This window comes from Heloderma suspectum, chromosome 4 (genome assembly GCF_057233095.1).
Source record: "Heloderma suspectum isolate Gila_16-S chromosome 4, 16-S_ref, whole genome shotgun sequence".
NCBI lineage: Eukaryota > Metazoa > Chordata > Lepidosauria > Squamata > Helodermatidae > Heloderma > Heloderma suspectum.
In genome coordinates, this window is record NC_139461.1 from 59,609,579 (window position 1) to 59,626,292 (window position 16,714).

A 16,714-nucleotide genomic window follows, 5' to 3' on the forward strand; every position below is an offset into this window, starting at 1 on the left:
ATGAGTTATTTCAGATTCTGTTTTCTGATGCTTATGAGGCTTCAATGTGTGAATTTATTGATACTGATGCAGCATGTGTGTCCTGGAAACATTCTGAAGACCACATGATAACTCTAGGTAGGAAGAATGTGTTCATAGCTGCCTTTACAACAGCATATGCTCGGCTGAAGCTCTACACTTTGCTAGATGGCTTGCAAGACTGCTGTTTATATCAAGATACAGATTCTGTGATATTTGTGAGTAGGGAGGGGCAGTGGATACCCCCTCTCGGAGATTACTTAGGAGACCTCACGAGCGAAATCCCTGCAGATGAATTTATCACAGAGTTTGTGTCGGCTGGTCCTAAGTCCTATGGTTTTAAACTTTCAGGAGAAGGGAAAGTTTTTTTGAAGGTCAAAGGCATTACATTGAACACCACTAACTGTGAAAAAATTAATTTCAACAGTCTCAAAGACGTAGTTTTTGCCTACGTCTCAGACAGGGAGCGCAGACCGCCTTGTGAGATTGTCGTACAGCAGCCAGGTATTGTAAGGAACAAAAGCCATTGGACGCTGGAAATGAAGACTCTCAGGAAAACTCAAAAGGTGGTATATGATAAAAGAGTTATTACTGAAGGGTTTAACACACTGACTTACGGATTTTGACTATGAATACATGCTGGCAACACCCTTTTTCAGCCATTCTAGCGGGGCCTAGCAACTGTGGGAAAAGCTTTTTCATCAAAAATATGCTGGACAATGCTCACAGTGTGTTCTCGGTTGTACCTGAAAATATTGTGTGTTATTATGGTTGTTGGCAGCCTCTGTACAAAGTTCTGCTATGTAAATACCCATTTATTCAGTTTGTGGAGGGTTTGCCTGCAAAATTTGATGATAATGATTTGTTACCCCTCAATAAAGTAAATTTTTTGGTGATAGACAATCTGATGTTGTCAGCGTCTGAGAGCTGTGAAGTCGAAAAGGCCTTTACTCAGTATGTACACCACAGGAACTTGAGTACTTTTTTCATCACGCAGAATATTTTCTGCAAGGGCAAAAGCAACCGCACCATCAGCCTAAATGCAAAATATATGGCGCTGTTCAAAAACCCCAGGGATAAATTACAAATTGCGATTTTAGCTCGTCAAATGTACCCACAAAACAGTCAATTCTTCATGGAGGCAGATTCTACAAGCAAATCTTATGGGTATCTGGTGGTAGATTTAAATGCATCTACCCCAGAAACTTACAGGTTAAGAACAGGTCTCTTTTCCACCAGACTGGCCGGTAGTGTACACCATGAAAAAAGCTCCATCTGGTTACAAAAGGCTTCACTTTTAGTGCTAGCCCATCTATTGATGCCCAGCTCCTCTGCAAGGCAACATGTCTGACCGTGTAAAGAGAAATTTGGCACTCTTAAAAATTCTTATTAAGGCACCGCCACGCCAGAGGAAAGCCATTTTATGTGCAGCATCTGATGATCTGATTGCGGCCATCTCAGAAATAGCACTCAATACTTTAAAAGGCAACATTCCTCTGTCTCCCCAACAGGTACGTACATTAAGAAAGAAACGTAACATTATTAAAAGCCTGAGTAACAAGAAAGTCTCTCTGAGAAGAAAGAAGCATCTGGTGAGACAATCTGGTGGGTTTCTTGGACCGTTACTAAGTTTTGCAGTCCCCCTGCTCACCGGGTTTTTAGCCAATCAGTGATGGAGTATGCTGAAAAGATGTATTTGGTCCCTAGCCACCAGCTGGAAAAATTAAAGGGGCCACCTCCTAAGGAGGAAAACATCAGAACTGCAGCAATCAGCTCACTAGATACTGAGATGCAGGGAATTCTCCACAGGAGCGACTTAACAGAACATGAAAAAGTTAAACGTTATGCTTCTTTGCTTCAAAAATATCTAACCCCATGTAAGACAGAGGGAGGCGGAGAAAGAAAACCTAAGCCTGTTCCTACCTCAGCCACAACAAGCCTCTGTGGAAGCATCAGTAATCTCTGACAATGTCTTCCAAGAAGTACTGGACAGTCTTCCTGCTAGATATAAGAACAATGCAAGGCTCCTATTGATCAAAATGCAGCAAAACAGATGTTTCTTCGTGGGATGAGAAAGGAGCATTTGTGTACAAGGGGGTGGCTGTACCTGGTTCCAATATTCTGGATTTGATGAAGGGGATCACACAGACCCTGAAAACCAAGCATGCCCCAAAAGGATGGGATGTTTTTATGAGTGCTCTGGCTGAACTAAATGTCCCAGCATCTGTAGTGGGTAATCCTACCCATAGAGAAACCTTGGACTACCTAAAGACCCCCAAAGGCGCGACGCCAATGTTGTTGCACACCTCTACGAGTGCTAAAAAACAAAAGCGTTCTGATGGTCCTACCTGGTTCAGCTTACGAAGTAACCTTTTGTGGTTTTTGTTTTATCAGGACTAAAAATAAATTAGTATTTATAAAAAAAAACTTATTTAACATAATCTGCGCTGTGCCCGTACTTTAAGGGTAAATGGTTAGAAAACATACAGATAAGAATTTTTCTTTTTTTCTCTCTCTTTTAAACCCAGTAGAGGATGCTTTATTGGGAAATGCGGCTATGAAAATCATGGTATGATCTACAGCGTTGGGCAAGTTGGAACATGTCTAAGGCATGCCTGGGCAGGTTGGAGCATGTCTAAGGCATGCCTGGGCATGTTCTTCTTGTGTTTTACAAAATGATCCACCATTTGATCATTTCTTTCTAAATTGTGAGAATAGGGTAAATAGTTAGAAAACATACAGACAAGACATTCTTTGTTTTAAAAACCCCCAACAGAGGGTGCTTTATTGGGAAATACGGCTATGAAAATCATGGCATGATCTACAGCATTGGGCAGGTTGGAACATGTCTAAGGCGTGCCTGGACATGTTCTTCTTGTTTTTCACAAAATGTTCCACCATTTGATCATTTCTTTCTAAATTGTGAGAATACAGTTCTTGAATCTGTTTAAATGTTAGGCCTTTACAATGCTACTGCAGGAAAAATACACAGTGGTAGCCACAAACCACAGACTCATCAGCTTGGAGTTGCCTGGGTTGAAACACAGTCTTCCTGGCATTTTTTCTTAAAAAATTAATGATGGTTTTAGGGAAGAGGCGGTGGTTGGGCGGGTGCCCGTAGGAATAAAAAAAACTCTCCACTTTTATCCTCTGTCAAGTAGATGGCCAGCCAGTGTTCTCCAGGTAGGTTGTGGAGGTGGGTATTGACTACTAACCCCACAGGCCTTTGCTGTACCCTCCCACTGGGAAGCATGTCACAAGGAAACATGCCGTAGAAAATCTTTCTGGTGTAGGAGCTTGAAGATAGCACACGAGTTAGCTGCATGCTGTCCATGTTACATATAGTCAAACAGGACATTTCTCCTGTGATTTATTTCTCACATTGTCAAAAACACCATAAACAATCATGTTGACCGTGGCAGCCAGGGCTTTAGCAAAATGGAATTCTGCTCTCAGGTTCCCAGGTTTAATCAAAGAATAGTGATCTCCGCATTCTTGGTCTGGCGTCAGGTCGAATGCAAAAAGTGTGTAACCATTTGCATACTCCTCACGGTTAATTAAAAGGGCCCTATCTTTCATATGTTTGCCGGCTGTTTGTACCAGACTCATGTATTCTCTTACACAGTTTCCATCTTCAAAATTGGGTTGGAGTGGCTTCGTGGGGATTTGCTCTCCATCCAGGTAAAGAGCTGCGAAATTAATATCATAATGCTGAAAATTAAATGAATTTTTATTGAAAGCTCCGCTGAAGGAATCATGATCCACTAGCTTATAACGACCTGTTTAGGCACTTGCCCCCAAAACAGGTTTTCCTGATTGGCAACGCGGCTTCCTCTTGGAATGCTAAACACTTTCATACTCACATGATCCACGGAGTATTTGGCGTTGGCTGTCAACAGAACCTCTGCATGGCCTAAGCGAATGCCGGGGCCACCCTCACTTTTTTCACAAAGAGGGAGGCTGACAAAACTTGCAGTCTGTAACATCTTGCTGCGCTTTCTGTCATTAAGCAGAAAGCATCTTTGCTGCATGTAAGTTTAATTTTCACGTCACCTCCATTTAACAGCAGTTTTTCCTGAAAAAACAGATCAGTGTGAAGATGTCCCAATAGCACTATTTTTCGGCTTTGAGCTGCTAGGTTTGCTCTTTTAATAAAGCCTTGATTGTTTCCGTCCAGACCTGCAGATTCGTGTTCCCTGGCTGTATCTTTGTAAAATAGGCCTGCTGAGAATTGTGTTGCTAGAGTATCTGCACTATAGTTCAGCACAGATTCAATGAAAGCATGATAAGGGTAAGAATTATTACTCTGACTTATAAGTCGATCCCCCACCATTACATCCAGTTGACTAAAGATGGATGCTATGGGGTAATTCACCAGGCCTACTGCCGCATCTGCAGCAATGTTGCTTCCATCTTCATTGACAATTTTGCAGCACACATAGAGCAAGGTGTTATTTAGATCCATATAATCTTCACCATTTCCTGCGATGAAGAAGTCTAGGGGTGCAGATTCTGTCAGGGCTGACAAGGGGGGTACTTCGATAAACAAACTTCTCTCAATACTGGTTTGCATAGGACCAATGCTGAATAGATCCAATTCAGATTTAGTGCATTCTTCAGAGTCGCAGTGGATAAAAGCCATGATTGAGTCTAAAATATCTCTCTTTTTGATGCAGGTGGACGTCTCTTCTTTCTTACAACATGTCGCTTCTGACATCTCTTTCCTCTCACAACTTTTCTTTTAAGGGGGTGGGGTGGTCCAATCAATCTCACCCATGATGCTTTTCTTTTTTGGCTCCTTTTCCTTTTAATATACATTAGGTCTGACCCTTCTTGAGAAAGTGGATTGTTCACTCTATTCAGAACTGCTTGAGTAACGTGACCAGCCACATCTTTAGCAATATTACATGCAGCAGTCTTCGCGTGGGGTTTGATGATGTCCAAGCCTCTTCTCAAAAGGGGAACTGCTTTTCGGAAAAGGCTCCTGAAAATCCCGCCAATCCCCGCCCCGTATATAACAGGGGCGCCATGGAATCCTGGCAATGCATTTCTGGCCTGGGTCCTATAATATCCCCTATACAGGGTAGGTTCCCCATATGTTTTTAGGATGACCATTTTAACTTTAAAATACCTGGGATCTCCAGAGGTGAAAGTGCAGCTTCACAACCACCTTACCAAAACAAAATGGTACACTTTTGTTCTGATCCGTCTTTATTTCAGCAGTGATGGTGTCAATGTGATGCTTACTCACAGGTATATAGTGAGGCTTGTCATACCCAATATTGACACATTCCTTGTTCTGTCCACGCACCGGTGCACAGTGCAGTAAAGGCACATAAAAGTCCCCAACAATCTGATGTTCCACAATGTCCGTGTAGATATATAAGGTGTTAAAGCCACCGGTAATGTCAGAATTTCCAGTTAACGGCCCCAATATGCGGATCAGCTCTGTACTGGCTACTACGCTATACGGTGTTGTGGCTTTAACAACAACTTTTCCAGACACTGCATTGTAGTGCATAATCACTTCCGGGCCACCTGGTTTATCTAGTATAAGCTTGTTTATGTTTTCAACCAGATCAGGAATGCTCGCATATTAGCCACTATGCAGAAAAAAGGTCCACTTGCTTTTCCCTTGATGAATTTCAATGTGTGCATCACTAGTTAGAGTGTACCAGCTGTGCGGGTATTGTATCTCAACCAGACCCACTTCCCATGACCCTGGAAGGTCCAGAGATCTTGCTAGGTGTATAGTAAATGCAGAGTGTTCTGTGGGAAAACCTGTGCACAGGCGTTACTAGGCAGGGTAATGTAAAACCCACCATCACCCATCCTGTTCTGCCCTTCTATACAGGTTCACAAAGATCAGAAGTGAGCACCCAACTGTTGAACTTGCTAGGCCAGCCTAACCATTTCACTAGGTGATACTTTCTCCTACCCCTACCTTTTGTAGCCAGGACTTCTTCGATCCTGTACACCCTATCCTCCGTGGCATTAACCTTCTGTAATTCTTCAGGATAGAAGGTCCCCCCTACTGTGTCTCCTTCATAATCTTTTAACTGGTAGACTGGTCTCTTTCCTCTTTGGATGACTTGATCCACTATAAATAACTCTGTGGTGAAATTCTGTTAGTAACCCTTTGCAAAGACACCCTTGCTTTAAGAAATCCGCACATGGTCCCCTTTTCTGAGCAGGGGTGCCTCATGTTTCCTTTTTACAGAGCTCCCACAGACTACTTTCCAAATGGCCAGGGAGTTAAACTGATTAACATCCACAGGTCTAGCTTTGATGGTTCTGTGAAAGCTATGGTTATAACTTTTTAGGAATTGCGGTAGCACGTCTATATAAGTGAAGGTATTGTTGGCTGTGAAATACCTCCACACTTTTGTTTTTAAAGTCCTGTTGAACCTCTCAACAACCCCAGCTTTGACCTCATTATTGGAAACAAAATGGTGTACCCCATGTTTTTTGAATAGACGACCCACATCCTTGTTTAGGAACTCCGTTCCTTTGTCCTTCTGTATTTTGATAGGCTGCCTTCCATCTTGTGTGAAAACCACTTTAAAAGCTCCAGACACCTCCCTGCCCATTTTGCCTTTTAGAGCGCAAGCCCAGGCATATTTAGACAGAATGTCTATCACTGTTAAAATATACTTGTAACCGTTGTTGTGTTGAGAAAATTGCTTCATGTCGACTAAATCGGCTTGCCATTGTGCATCTACTTCAGACACTATGGTCCTATTTCATTTAAAATGGATCCTGGCTGGTTTATGCAGTGTGTAAGCCTCCTGATCTGAGAGCCACTTGGTAACCTCTCTTCTGACCACCGTTTTGCTCTGTTTCTTTGCCTCCTGAAATAAGGGGTTCACTCCACCCAAACTCCCAGCATCACCATGGGTTTAATAAATCTTCTTTAGGATTTCTTCATGCTCTGACGTTTTGCAGGTTAACATAAGAATGGACGCGTAGGGTTATTACAAAGCATTTTTATTGGTGCAAAAGAAACAACCACCACAGAAAACATTATCTTTCTATGACCGTGTCTGGGGAAATACATGACAGGCAGGAAATGTTGACTGTCGGTGAACTCTCGATGTTCAGGTTCTCGATATCACCGCACATTCCATGTTATTGTGTAACTCAATGAAAAGCTTAGAGTCAGCAGCATGTACCCTCACCCCCTGGAATTGCTCTCTAAATACTATTAAGAACAAATCTCAGAAATAAACAGTTATTGGTGTGCCTCCTTTCTCTGCCACAACTTCCATCTCCTCTTCCAGATCCTCAAGGGATGTGCAGAAAGTAGACCAGGTTGTGTCAGGATCCCCCAGCTCCATTTTCTCTAAAGGTGAGGTGGCTATTTTCATAAGCACCCCACCATCCATGTCTTCAACAGCCTTCACCTCAGTGCTATCCATACTCCAAGCGGCATGTAACTTGGTTTCAGGAAAAGTTCTTTGCCCATGGGAAATACAGCTAAAGGTAAGCTCTCTGTTACAGTCACTGTGACAACAGCTCCCTTCCCTGGTTTACTGTTTATGACTCCAGGTTTCATAGGTGCAGTTTCCATCTTTCTGGGCTGAATGCACAAGGGTACCGGGGGATGAGTAAAACCCAAAGGTCCCTCAGTCACTCTTGGCCGCGCCACGTCCTCTGCGCAGAAAAAGTGTCTGGGCATGATAAAAGGCTATTTTTCTGGGGGCAAGGCTGTCCCTATTGGTCATTGGGGTTGTGGGGCATGACCTTACTCTAAGACCAAATCCTATTGGTCCATGGCGGTGTGACGAGTTCGTAGAGGGGTCACATGACCCCACAGGGCCAATCCGGGCACGGCTTGGAAATGGCACCACAGGCCATCTCCGCACCTGTGCCCCCTAGGGCTCTAAAACCAATTCCTATGGGTTCACAGTGGCATGGTGAGTTTGTAGAGGGGTCACATGACCCCTGTCAGGTGACCCTGAAGGTCATATGGCTGGGTCAGCTGATCGCATACGTGGGGCTTCTGGCTAGGGCAGGACTTCCCATCTCAATGGGGGGCGGCACAACTGTCACCTTCACAAACAGGGCATGGTTTAGAGTTTGATGCGAACCCCCTCCTTTACTACTACTTTCATCAGTTAAAAGAGCCATCTGAGACTGTATAGCTCTTCCCTTGAAATATAGAAGTTTTATTCCAAGCTATTTAACACACACACAAGCGCACGCGCACGAACAATAGAGTACCTTAGTCACTGTACAAAGTTTCTAATACTTGAAAACAATGTGAATATTTCAGTGTTGAGGCATTTCTACCACCCTGATGGATTCAACTTTGGTGTGGGCTTGTTTTGCGCTTTATCCAAGGATGTACTTCACGAAGTTATCTTAAAATTAGTGTTGTGCAACATGGTTGCACCTATAAGATGAGCAATGGATTCCAAAATAGCCATAAAATGGCTTGGATAATTGTCTTGGTTATTAGAGATGGGGCTTGGTTGTTCTCCAAATACAGTTTGGAGGATATTTCAATGAGTGTGTGAAGGGTGGGAAGAATTAATTCCGGGCTCCCATGAGGTGCATTTCATAGGGATGTGTCTGCACTAATGGCCTAAGTCCAACATCTCATTAGCAGAAGAAATTGCTGTGCTAGCAGAACTCCAGTGCTTTTTCCCATTGTGCAAACGCTAGCAGACCACTTGTCCAAACCCAAGATCTGCAAGTGGTTGCACAAGTGGAACTTTAGTTGGATTCTCCCCTTCCTCATAGTTCAGAACTTGGTTTCTGCTAGTGCAACATCATTTGCTGTAGCAGAATGACAGTGCTGGATACACCACAATCTTTGCTGCTTCAGGAAACTTGTGCCCATATTTCTTTTAAGTGCTTTGTCCTTTTCCAATACACTTTTTGTTATGTAATTGATTGGCTTTCAGACATGAATGAAAACAGTTGATTCTTCAGCAAAGAGACCCAGTTTGCACATCCTGGCGGCAAATAATTAACCCGCAATTTAATTAATTTACCCATGATTTGTGAGGACGCATGATGCATGTAAGCCGCTTCCAGTTTACATAAACAAGCTGTTTGTAGGTTATTAGCGTGATGACTGAACCCAGACACTCTGAGTTGTTTATTGGTTGAACAACCCAGAGTTAACCTATGCTTAGTTGTACATTAACTCTGGGTTGTTTAACCCATAAACAATTCAGAGTGTTCTGGTTTGGATATCACTAACAACCTATGAATGGTGCATTCATAGGTTGTTTATGCAAATCGGAAGTGTATGTATTAACATGTTAATATATTGAGGATTCACAAATTTTTCAGTCAGTTAAATTCCTAGGAATACTCAAGAATTCCTTGTTCAGTGGCAAGAAGAAAAACTTCAAAGCTGAGCCAGAGAGGAAGATGGAGAAAGGAAAAGTGGGGAAGAGCACATAGCGCTTCATTTTCTGATTAGGTGTTCGTGCTATTGGTAGCCAAATAACTTACTTCAGAAGAACAGTCAGTCACTATTTAACTTGAATGTCCTGATCTCTAGATAAGAAAATGAGCTCTGTATGTGATACTCTTCTGGAGTGAAGTGATTGCACACATTGGTGTGAAGCAATATGAGTGGTGTAGCAGAGGCAGGGATGCAGCACCAGCACTTTTAAAAAAATCACCAGGGGCCCTCTTGTCATCACCCCCCTCCCCCTTCCCTGTTCCCTCTGTGCTTAGCTGCAATCCTCACAATTGCTGCGGGGAGAGGATGAATTTTCCCAGTGAAATTATATAGTTCTGAGCTATCCCTGTGTTGTAATGCAAAGTATTTCAAGGTGGCCTGGTGCTAAATGGGCAGTTAAGACCTAATAACTTTATTTTAAAAACCTGCTCCTGATCGAAATGAAAGCTGCTAGAACTGTTTTGTTGATAATGGTTTGAAACAGCTGCCTGCATTTTTGGCTTCTCCTTGGGGGCATGGCTATGGGGACTGTCATGATGAAGCACCTGCACTTCAAAATGTACCACTGCACTACTGTGCAGTATAAACTCTCTTCTCCCCCACCCTGTACACTAAATGAAGGGACTGTGTAAAAGCTGGAATGGGCCGGAACGGCCCCTTTATATTAAAAAAGCATGCCAAAAATAGCGGCATGTGTTAGAAACACCTGAGAACAATATTTTAGGACTAAAACCCTTGCAATGGTGTATTACTAGTAACCCCATAATGCCCAGAACACATAAAGAATGGAATGGGCCTGGAATGGACACTTCTGAATGAGCCAAATCAACCAAACTCACCAGTCACACATAACTCCATGGCAGGGATGCAATAAGCCACAAAACGTCTGCAGAAACCATGTTCCAATACCTGTTCTGGGCCATAGTCCATATTGAAGAAAAATGGCCCAGAACAGCAACTTCCCAATGAGCCAAATCAAACAAACTCACCAGTCACACACTACTGGATGAGACAGATAATAAGTTCCAACATTTCCACAGAAACCACGTTTAACTAGCTGTTCCAGGCCATTGTCTGAATTGCGCAAAACAGGCTGGAATGGCAACTTCCGAGTGAGCCAAATCAACCAAACTCACGAGTCACACTGGACTAGATGGGACAGATGTAATAAGCTCCAAAACTTCCACAGAAACCACGTTTCAATAGCCATTCCGGGCCATAATCCATATTGCACAAAACAGGTTGGAATGGCAATGTCCGAGTGAGCCAAATCAACCAAACTTACCAGTCTCACATTACTAGATGAGATTGATATAATAAGCTCCAAAACCTCCATGGAAACCATGTTTCAATAGCCATTCCGGGCCATGGTCCGTATTCTGGAAAACAGGCTGGAATGGCATCCTCCTTGTGAGTCAAATCACCCAAACTCACCAGTCTCATGTTACTGGATGGGACTGATGTAATAAGCTCCAAAACCGCCATGTAAGCCATGTTTCAATACCCGTTCTGTATGACAGTTCACATTCCCAAACAATTTAACTTTTCACTCTCCAACTTACACACTCACACACACAGAGAGATTAAGGTGACATGCTGCAATTGTTTTCAGAGGTAAATTAGACAAATATAACACTGGTTGGTTTAATAGCAGACAAATTTAATTTGATTATGACTGCATAATTTTGGACTAGGATAGGTTGCTTTATTTCCATGTAGCATTATAATATTATGTGTCTTCATTTGCTTGTAAGAAACTCAATACCCATTCATTACATTGCATGGGCTACAAGGAGCAAAATCCAAAAAGGGAGTGGCACAAATAAACTGTTGGAAGTTTGCAGGATAGGGACCAAACTTCACACGCAGCCTCTCCTAGCTGAGCGGCACCTGATGCACCATCAAAACCCTGCACAATTACCCCAGAGGAGGAAAAATGCCAGGTGCAACAAATAGAGGATGCCTGAGAGGAGCACAGCAGCAGAGATCTCAGATGCTCATGCTACATAACTCTGAAGGTGACCAAAATAATCCACGGTAACCACCAGACAACATGATAACCCACAATGGGTTAAATAACCCCTTTCGGCCAAATAAGCCATCTTGGGTTAAAAAATTCCCAACAGATGACCCAATAACCCAGTATGGGTTAGGTAAGCTGTTGTGGCTTCTTTAGCCATCGTGGGATATTGTGAGGTGCGAAGCCAGTCGTTACCTCATGCTTCTGTCAATATAATGCTTATTTAATTGCTATATTTATATCCCACCTACCTTCAAGAAGCTCATGGTGAAATATAATGGTTTCCCCCAATTTTGTTCTTTCAACAACCCTGTGTGATCAGTTAGGCCAAGAGATGTGAATGGCCAAAGGTCAATGTAAGCTTCAGGAGCAAGTGGGACTCCCCCATCCTAGTCTGATAGTTTAAGCACTGAACCACACCTATGGACTTCTATTGGAAATGGAATTTCCAATAGAATGGTATTTGCAGATTTTCCCTCTGGATTCTGTAGGCATTTCATGATTAACTGCATCAGTTCCATCTGATAAAATGACAGTGGTGTGTTTGGTTAATTTCACTCACTCAGAAGCTGACTGAATTCATTTTATTATGGTCACAGACCAGCAAAATCAATATAAAACATATAAAACACAGTTAAAACTAGCAAAGTAACAACATAAAATTTATGAGGTTCCTTCTTTCAAGAAAGTAACATCATTTTTTCCTAGTTTACATTGAAATCATAAGAACTTGGCAACCTTTCCAGTGACCCAAGAAGACACATCCCTTAAACAAATGGATACCAAAGTGATGGAGCTACTTCCTGGGAAGACAATAGCGAGGAAATTAGCTTTTCTCTGCATTCCCTATAGAGGTCACAATGTAAGAGAACATGTTCATCTGATTCTGTTACTCCAGCACCGCAGAAACATATCTGTTCACTAACCTTACTAAATCGTCCATTTAATAGTGCTGATGGCAGCACATTAAAATGGGCAAGAGTAAATGCTCTTCTATACTTTGGAATGCTTAATCTATACAGATGTGGGGCTGCAATGATTCTGTAATTATTTACATTATTATATTTACTATAGAGTAATGGAGAGCAGGTTTTATTTGCAACACTTCTCAAATGCTGTAGCGCTAAGTATATTAGTCTTTGAACAACAAGAAACTGGGCCTTCCCAAGCCCATAATTGCCCACGACTTCCACAGAGAAGCCTAGCCTATGTAATTTCTTCTCCATCACTCTCATCCAGCAGGTAACATAGGAATCTGAAAGCATTAAGGAGAGATAGCTATGAGAAACTGCTAAAAATGTAACCATAACCACCACTTAAAGGCATCAATCCACACCTTGCATTCAGCTGATGGGACGGATACCCACTTCTAGATAGATTGCTGCATTTCCCACACAAGAAGGAAGCCCCAATAGCTTCCTAAGAAATACAGACTTGGACCCTTTCCATTTGGGAATTAAATCCCAAAATCCAAATAGGGATACCATAAGTGAGTTGGGCTGGAGTCTTAGCTTTGTAAGTTTGAATTGCACAGGGAATAAATTAGCCACCTTGTATCACTTAGAACTTGCCATTCTGGGCTATTTATTTTCCCACATCAGTTTGTGGCTCATTTTGCAAAATTGGAAGTTGCCGTTCTGGCCTGTTTTCCTGAATACGGACCATGGCCCGGAACAGATACTGAAATGTGATTTCTGCAGAAGTTTTGGAGCGTATTACATCTGTCCCATTTAGCTGGTGTGACTCGTGAGTTTGGTTGATTTGGCTCACTTGGAAGTTGCCATTCCAGCCTGTTTTGTGCAATCCGGACTATGGCCCAGAACAGATTTGAGATGTGATTTCTGTGGAAGTTTTGGAGCATATTATATGTGTCCCATCTAGTAGTGTGTGCCTGGTGAATTTGGTTGACTTGGCTCACTCAGAAGTTGCCATTCTGGGCCATTTTTCTTCAATATGGACTATGGCCCGGAATGGGCATTGGAACATGGTTTCTGTGAGCGTTTTGTGGCTTATTGCATCCCTGCCATGGAGCTATGTGTGACTGGTGAGTTTGGTTCATTTGGCTCATTTGGAACTGTCTGTTCCGGGCTCATTGTGTTCTGTTCCGGATGTGTTCTGGGCATTATAGGGTTAATAACACACTCTTGCAAGGGGTCCGTTCAGCACTAAAATATTGTTCTCAGGTGTTTGTAACATATGCTGCTATTTTTGGCATGCTTGTTTCATACAAAGGGGCAGCTCCAGCCCGTTCTGGCTTTTGCACGGTCCCCTAAAGCAAGAAACACACTTACAAAGGTGATTTTGTTTTCTGTTGCCAGGAGGTGTGTATCAGTTTTCACCGTGCAGATTTTAGACCTCTTCGTCTTATTCGGCGTACTTTTTAAAAACAGAACGACACTGTGTAAGTTTGCAAGGCGTTTCCTTTGGGCATATGCAATCGGTAATAGTTACATATTGGTAAGGTGCACCAAAAATCCGTCCGCATTTTTGTTAATATCGATTTTGCATAGTATTTTTCCGACATGCTTTCCAGATTACGTCGCTGCATTGGAATAAACAGTCAAATCTGATCCGGCGTTGGGCTGATGTTGCATTACTACTTGGGACCGAAATCCTATGTGCGTTTATAGTATAAACACTTACCAGGGAGTAAGTCCCACTGAAGTTGACATGCATAGGATTACACTATGAAGTTGCGATCCTGTACGCACACACTTGGCATTTAGTCCCACTGACTTCAGTGGGATTTGAATAAATATGCATAGGATCGAGCTGAACAGGTGAGGCTTTTTCTCATGGCTCAGTAACACTCCTGCGTATTGGTGCAAAACTGTAAAAGGCAAAACGTTAACATTTACCTCCAACAATTGAAATCACTTCTTCGGTATTATGGAAACACTGGCTGATGTTGTTATATCTATTGCTGTAGGAACTGGACTAAGCATTCAATTTTTATCATTAAAATTTATATATGAAAATTACACCTAATAAATATACAGTCTGAATATTCCTGCTAATGGCACTGAGAGTTCCTGTCTTTCCCGGAATGGGTTTCTTTTCGGCGGCTGCTACTGAAACGGTGTATAGAGAAAATGGAGGAAGCCGCCGAACGCCCCTTCGATAGCTCAGCTGGTAGAGCGGAGGACTGTAGAGGCGCCGTTTCGCATGGGAATCCTTAGGTCGCTGGTTCGATTCCGGCTCGAAGGAGGCTTCATTTTATTTCCGACGAAGGTTCAACGTCGTTCTATTGTCTCTCTTTATCTGACTGGGGTATTTCACATTTTGAGTACAGTTGTAGTATCCTCACTAATTAATTGATATAGATACTCCTTTCCTGAGAAGGTGTAAGGCGAGAGTGAGCCGTCTTGTACATACGACCAGCAGGAGGGGCAGGTGAGAGACAGAAGTTTTGAATTTCTTCCTCTCTCTTTTTAACGTGTGGAAAAAGCCGCAAGAGAGGGAAGCAACAGCGACAGCAAAGGATATTTTAAGTGTTTACGGCTGGACTCCTGCTACGGACATGAAAAAAACGAAACAGAAGAGAGGCATTTTTGTTTCTCTCAAGCCCTCTGTGAGGAAAAGACTCTCTTTCCCAGCACGCCTTGCGCTTTAGCCCGCCCTTGGCTCCTCCTCCTTCGCTGGCCTCTACGATATCCCGCCACCTTCCTTCCCTTACTGGCCGTTCCGCTTCCTCCCTCGCTCCAACCCCCCTGTTTGGCCGCGTGCTTTCTGGAGCAGCCAATGGGGTGGCAGTCCGCGTGCGCAGATTCAAACGGTGGCTCTGGAAAGAGGCTGGGCGCGAGATTCGGCGGCAGGGACAAAAAAGTCAGCGAGGGCGGCGGCGAGGGACGGCGCTGGAAGTGGCGCTGGAGGAGGACCACGGAACGGTGACAGCCTAACAAGGCCACAATAGGGGGACTCGGCGCCTGCTTCCTGATCCTTCTCCCGGCCAGCTTCGGCTGGGTGTCGGGCCATGTACCCCATGCTGGGGGCGAGGCGCGGCCGGGGCTAAAAGGCAGCTGCGCCACCCCCCCGGCTCGCCTTCTGGGGGCTCCCGGCCGCCACGGCTGTGTGAGCACCCTTGGCCGGCGGTGACATCCCCGCTCCCTTCTTCTCGCCTTATGGTGCGCGCGAAGGATGGCGAAGAGGCCGCGCAGGTGAGTGGCCACGTAGAGCCTCCTGCTCGCCCACTTATTGGCATCGTCCTCTGTGCCCGGCTAGGGCCTTGCCACCGTCTCTTGCCGTTAGGGGAGCCTGGCCCAGCCTGAACAGGGGGCTCCTTACAACCCTCTTGCCATCTCTATGGATCCCCTTGTCTCAGGAGATCTCTGCCGCTGTTTCCACGTGCCCTGACACTCGGATCCTCAGGTTCATTTACTTTTCGTTCCTTACTGTTGCCTCGGTTTGTATCTTTCCCCAGCCAGTTCTAGGCTTGGTGGTGGTGGTGGTGATGGCCATCATTGACACAGTACAAGAGGACGGTGCCTGCCTCATCCATTCGGGGTAATCTATGATTTCTCTCCCTGCCCCAGCCTTCAGCTGTGTTCCAACACTCACATTCCTTCCCCTTTGAAAGGTAAACCGCCCTCAACTCTCCATCCTATTTTCTTGGTGTTTCTTATTTTTTCGAGCTGAGTCGCAAAGTACAAAAAGTCAGTCTTATTGGTAATGCAGGCTCTCTTATCCTTTTTGTTGTTGTTGCTTGTACTCCAGTGTCACTTCCTTTCTGTAGGCTCTCCCTGTTTTTTCAGGGGGGTAGCAGTGTTCGTCTGTTGCAGCAAAAACAACAAAAGGAGTCTTGTAACATCTGAAAGGCGAACAGATTTATTCTGTTAGAAGCTTTCATGGACACTGTCCACTTCATCAGATGCATGAAGCGTTAACCTCAAATTGGCAGATCTCTCTTCATGGGCATGCTGGTGTGGAGGTGTGAGGGAAATGTAAGTTATGTTGTCAGAGGGATTTGAAATGCATAAAGTACAGAAAAGGATGATTTCCTTAATGGTTGCTATTTACAAATTGTCTTTGGGTAATAACACAGACATTGTAATAGTGACATCATTGTAATACTGAGCTAATTCATATATGTATTGTGATAAAAACACACACCCAGCAATGATTTGTGAATGGTAACTATTAAGGTAATCATCAGTTTCTGTACTTCTGTACTCTTACAACACATCTTACATTTCTCCCATCCACCCCAGCATGTGTTTGTGTATGTGTATAAATCTGCGAATTTGAGGTTAACACTT

At 43.6% G+C, this 16,714-nt stretch overlaps 1 protein-coding gene and 1 non-coding gene across 5 annotated transcripts in view; both read left to right on the forward strand.

Moving 5' to 3' along the window:
* The window catches only part of MYBL1 (MYB proto-oncogene like 1), a 58,575-nt gene that overhangs the window by 6,042 nt on the left and 35,819 nt on the right, over nt 1-16,714 (forward strand). For 2 of the 4 annotated variants that reach the window (XM_084849398.1, XM_084849399.1), the window contains exon 2: nt 13,778-15,616. The exons of the other annotated variants lie outside the window; for them this stretch is intronic. In XM_084849398.1, coding sequence (XP_084705524.1) covers nt 15,597-15,616 — 20 coding nt within the window. In that variant the 5' untranslated portion in view covers nt 13,778-15,596. The remainder of the gene's footprint in view (nt 1-13,777; nt 15,617-16,714) is intronic. 4 annotated transcript variants of the gene reach the window in all.
* On the forward strand, nt 14,574-14,666 carry TRNAY-GUA (transfer RNA tyrosine (anticodon GUA)). Its single transcript has 2 exons — nt 14,574-14,610; nt 14,631-14,666. It is a non-coding gene; the product is annotated as a tRNA-Tyr (tRNA).